Raw genomic sequence first — 5,107 nt, 5'->3', positions numbered from 1 at the left:
GAGCTGGAAGCCGGTCCTCTCTGAAACAGCACACACCATCTGTGCCAGGTGCATGGCCCACGGGCTTTGCCACTGCTCCCAACACTGGAAACTCAGGGAAGGGCTTCTGCTATGCCAGGCCTAATCTATCTGCTCCTGCTAGGGATCAACGCCTGCTCTTTAGGTGCTCAGTGGGATCATTTGACTGTGGGCTTGCTCTCCAGTCACAGCCTGCTGTGTTTAGCTGCACTCCCCACCGCTTGGGCTCTAACTCTGTCCTCTGTGGGCAGTGCACAAGCCACCAGCTCTCCTCCCAAATTTCAGCTCACAAACTACTCCTTTGGGTTCAGGCTTCCCATCTGTAGTTGCCCCACCAGCAGACCCTGAACCTGGGTCCCCCAGGCTCATACCCACCTTTCAGGAAACGGGAAACCTCTTCCAGCTGAGGGATGTTGTTCTCATTGTAGCCACAGAATTTCTCCAGTAGACTGAAAGCTTCAAGGTACTCCTTGCAGGCATGGGTGGGGTACAAGCTCTTCAGGGTGCTGTATACCTCCTTCCTTCAGGAAGAGAGGTGGCAGACATTCAGTGGTTAATGTGTCTAGTCCTCTCCTGCACTTTGGCTGTGCACTGTCAGGGACTCATATATTTAGGCTCCATGTCCTTTGCCTTTCTCTCCCTAAGTCTATGTCTCTGCACATTGATAGAGGTATGTAAACATACAGACACACATTCAAATGAACCTGCAAAGGCAGCAGCTGTGTCTGAGCAGACCTACTGCTGACTTGAAGGTCAGAAGACTGTATAAAAGGTATTAACTGGAATTAAAATATTCCCAGTAGGTTAAGTCCTGAAGCTGCACTGTGAAGACAGTCAATAGAACCAGAAGATGACCTTGTTGAGAAGCCTGTGTACTCAGCTCATGTGAGCTAGCCTTGTTTTCAGAAACACTCCTGCAGCAACACTCCTGGAAAAAATCACGTTCAAAGGGAGTGTTTTCCTAAGTGAGGCCCGTGAGGTACCACACAGATATTCACCATGGGCCTCCTACTTTCTTGCAGCTATGACAACTGCTCTTTGTTTGGAGGCTGCTACTAAGTCAGGACCCTTAGAGAAGTGGGACTCCATATTATCTACCTTGCTCTCTGGAGAGGCTCCTTCGGAGGGAATTCCTGGGGCTGCAGTGTGAATGTGTTTTTTATAACAAGCCATTAAGTAGGATGCTTGCACTCCTGATACATTTTTCAAGAGGTCATGCCCTGGATGTTTGGGTTTTGATTCCCAGTTTCTAGTGCTGAAGCACTAATAATGAAATCAGCACCAGTTATGAAATCAGCACTCACCAGGTAGCTGTCTCCTCCGCTGTGTACTCCACATGAGGGATTGGGTCCCCACTGCAAGGCAAAGGCACCATTACTGAGCAGAGCCCCAGCCAGGCTCCTCTTCCCTCTGAGAAGGAAGCACTTTGGAGAAGCTCTGCATGATGTTCATCAATCTTCTTTAAAATCCAAACAAGGGGGTGACAGGAAAGACAAAGCCTTAGTACTGGGTCATTTGTACAGGTGCAACAAATACATAGACACAAAGAAAAGCATGAGTCTTGTCAGAGATTATAAATGAACAAGGGATGAGCAAGAATTTGGCAGGTGTAATATTTACCAGGGGAAAAAAAAAAAGGTTTTCACTGGAGAAAATTGAAACTGTGAAAATAAATTCATTTCATGAGTCTGAACTTCAAGGAGCTGATGGCTCCAAGAATGAACAAGTGGCTGGGAAATAAAAGCAGCTAATAAGGAAAACTAAATGCATTTGAACTGCAGAAAAAATGTATTGTCAATAAGATTAAGGATGGCAGGAAAAGCAAATCTCAACTTTGATATAAATGGGCATTGCTGAAAGAAGACTGACAATTTTGCTTTTTCTCATAATAGTTAGCAACTCTATATCCTAAATCCTTCTTTTCTGTATTTGGACAGATGAGATATCATGTATTCTGAAGTACAGTTCCTGAAGGGATGCCTGAAGGGATGCTACACAGTGGCTCATAAATGCTAACCTGCAGGTGAGATGTTAGAGAAGACATCTTAAATTGGTGCCTCATCTTAGGACAGTATTTATCCCTGTGTCGCTTGGGACTCTTCCTCTGGCACCGTGACTTTCTGTGCATTTACTATTTGTACAGGATAAAACCATCGGTGTCCATATTCTGGCCTTCAAATCGGCAAAGTACATGAAAACCAACAGCAGAAACCCTTGCTGGGATCACACCAGTTGCAGGGGAAGCTCAAGAAGGTGACCCATATAATTTTTGTAGTCTGGTTTCAGCATTTAAAGTCCCCCTCAGAGGGAGAGAATGCTATGGTGAAAGGCAGTGTCACTGCATAGGATCTTGGGAATATTTTACAAACCTAACTGAATATTAGAGCTCTGTTTGATGTTGTAGTGAACAGGCTGAGTGCTATCACTGCATATATCAGAATAGAAGTATTGAGTAGGAGTACAAGACAGTCTTAAAGCTATATAAGACAATGATGAGAACACTCCTGGAATCTATTTAATTAACAGACAGAGTTAGGAGGCAGATCATTTAGCCTATAAATACCCTCATAGCAAAAAAAATCCTGATAGCAGTATTTCATCTAGCAGATGAAAGGCATGTATGATCCACTGGGTAAAAGCTAAAGCTATTGAACTCCAGCTTAGAAATAAAACCCACATTTTTTCACAACTAGGATAATGAAGCCTTGGAACAAATTTTCTGGGCATGGGGTAGCTTGAAACACTGAAGTCAAAACTAGATGCCATTCTAAAAGAGATGCTACATTTCCAACCAAAGTTTGTGGCCTGATGGATTTCTCTCTGGCTTTTGTTATGCAGGAGGTTTATTCTTACTATACCCTTGACAATGTATGAATTAATGACAACAGACGTTTTTAATTAGAGACTGGAATGCAAAGAGAGAAGAGAGACACAAAAGGAGCTGGAAAAGCTGAATGGGGAGACAAAATGTAAAGGAAGAGAAGTGCCATACAGGTAGCACAATGACTTCCCAATAGGTTCATTGACATGTCATTATCCCTGCATGGATGTTAGGAAGGAGACTTACTGCTTATAGTGAAAAGCAATCTCTGCTATTGATTTCCTTCTCTGGCGGTATACTTGGTCAGAGTAGCCCTGTGGTGACAAATAGGAACAGAGACAGGACTTTTAATCAGTTACTAAAATTTCTCACCCAGGAAAGCTCATCACTGGCTGGAGAGATGTCTCTCAAGGTGGCAATCACACTGCAGTTCCCTGATCAGCTGCACTAATAGGTGTTCTTAGCTCCCTGCTTCTGTGGGACGGCTCAGGAGTTCAGCATGAGGGGGTGCACACACAGACTGACTCACCGGGTGATCCAGATCCAAGTCAGGGTCAAACTTGGTGACCAAATGGTGGCATTTGTCCAATTCACAGATTTTTCTGGGAAACCAGTGAACTGTGGGGAGAGAGAAAGTGACAGTCTGTCTGTGGAAGTGAAGATCCCCTAATGAGAAGGGGCTGTGAGGCTGAATAAGACACACCTGCTCTGGTGTATGAAATGCACACGTACAACAAGCAGCTCATGGCACAGCTACTTCCAGGCAGTAGTTTTGCTATCTCAATGCTCTTGTCCTAGAGTCATGTCTAATGCCATGATCTGCATTTCACTACTTCCTTGGCTATCTCTCAGCAAAGTATTTTGTGACAAAATTAAAGAAGATGAAAATTAGATTTTACTGAAAGAGACACATTAAAAAAACACCCAGAGGTCCTGCTGGTCATAGATCTCTAGGGATCTCTAGGGATATTTTACAATAATCATCCTATCTTCAGAACAGGATGGCACGGGAAGTGTCTTGTAGGTTATCACTGGAATCTGTACAGAGGCCCCGACATGTAGGTAGGAAACTACTTTGCATTTATAATATAAAATGCTGGAGTAGGAATGGAGAGCTCATTAGGAGGGGTGTCAGCAAAGCATGAAATTCAATCTCTTATTTCTATTTTTTCAATCTGTTACCAGAAGAATGGGCTATGAACAATGGAGTCTGCTGAGAAAAGGACAAGGAGGGAAATTACTTTCAGGATTCAGGTGTCCCAGAGGCAGTTCTTTCTGATTTGCTCAAATTTAGCATAGAGCAGCCCTTTCCCTTCCCTTCCCTGGGAATAACAAAGTCTCCATCCTGTTTCTACAGGGAGAGCTCAGCCTTTCTGCACAAGTGAAAATATTTGTAAGCTCCTTACATTTGTCTTCCTTAGTGGTCCTCACATCTTCTGCTACCCTCTTGATGGAGCTAATGAAAGTGTTGAGGTCAGAGCTGTGGACTTCACAGCGCACAAAGTATTCCAGCTCAGCGGTCCCTTCACGGGGCTTTCGGCTAAGCCTGGTCTCCAGGTGGTGAATTTTAGCTTCAAATGTCTTTTGAGACATGGAAAGAAAAAAAAAAACTACATTAAGCAACGTTTGAAAAACCTTCTGGTACCACTCAAAGATGCCCATATGGACACATGAAATCACAGAATGGTTTGGGTTGGAAGGGATCTTAAACACCGTCTTGTTCCAACCTCCCTGCGATTGACAGGGACAATTTTCACTAGCCCAGGTTGCTCAGAGCTCCATCCAGCCTGATCTTTTTAGCCCTTCCAGGCCTGGGGCATTCACAACTTCTCTGGGGAACCTGTGCCGGTGCCTCACCACCCTCACAGTAAAGAATTTCTTCCTAATATCTGACCTAAACCTACTCTCAGTTTGAATCCATCCTCCCTTGTCCTGTCACTACATGCTCTTGTAAGAAGCCCCTCTCCCATCTTTCCCCTAGACCTCCTTCAGGTCCTGGAAGGCCGCAGTTAGGTCAGCCTGAAGCCTTCTCTTGTCAACGCTGAACAATCCCAGTCTGGGATGGATTCCCTCTTGTCGTTTTCTTCATGCCCCCACCTGCCTCCCGTATAAACACACCTATTCCACTTTTTTCCCTTCTGCCCAAACACCGGGGCTGTTCAATAACTACCAACAGAAGACTTCCACCATGGCAAAGAAGACCGTATCAAGAGAGGCAGTTGATGGGGCAGAGCGCCACATCTCATGGCCCCCTTTCCTTTCCCGTCC

General features: G+C 44.8%; 1 protein-coding gene across 1 annotated transcript in view; it reads right to left on the bottom strand.

Annotated features, from left to right (window-relative positions):
* The window catches only part of TH (tyrosine hydroxylase), a 22,801-nt gene that overhangs the window by 10,716 nt on the left and 6,978 nt on the right, over positions 1–5,107 (bottom strand). Inside the window, 6 exon segments of the mRNA XM_017726621.1 lie at positions 2–20; positions 394–539; positions 1,323–1,373; positions 3,086–3,153; positions 3,369–3,457; positions 4,246–4,420. Of these exon segments, the coding sequence (XP_017582110.1) occupies positions 2–20; positions 394–539; positions 1,323–1,373; positions 3,086–3,153; positions 3,369–3,457; positions 4,246–4,420 (548 nt within the window).

This window comes from Corvus brachyrhynchos, unplaced genomic scaffold, assembly GCF_000691975.1.
Source record: "Corvus brachyrhynchos isolate BGI_N302 unplaced genomic scaffold, ASM69197v1 scaffold62, whole genome shotgun sequence".
NCBI lineage: Eukaryota > Metazoa > Chordata > Aves > Passeriformes > Corvidae > Corvus > Corvus brachyrhynchos.
This window is presented reverse-complemented; position numbering and strand designations above follow the sequence as displayed.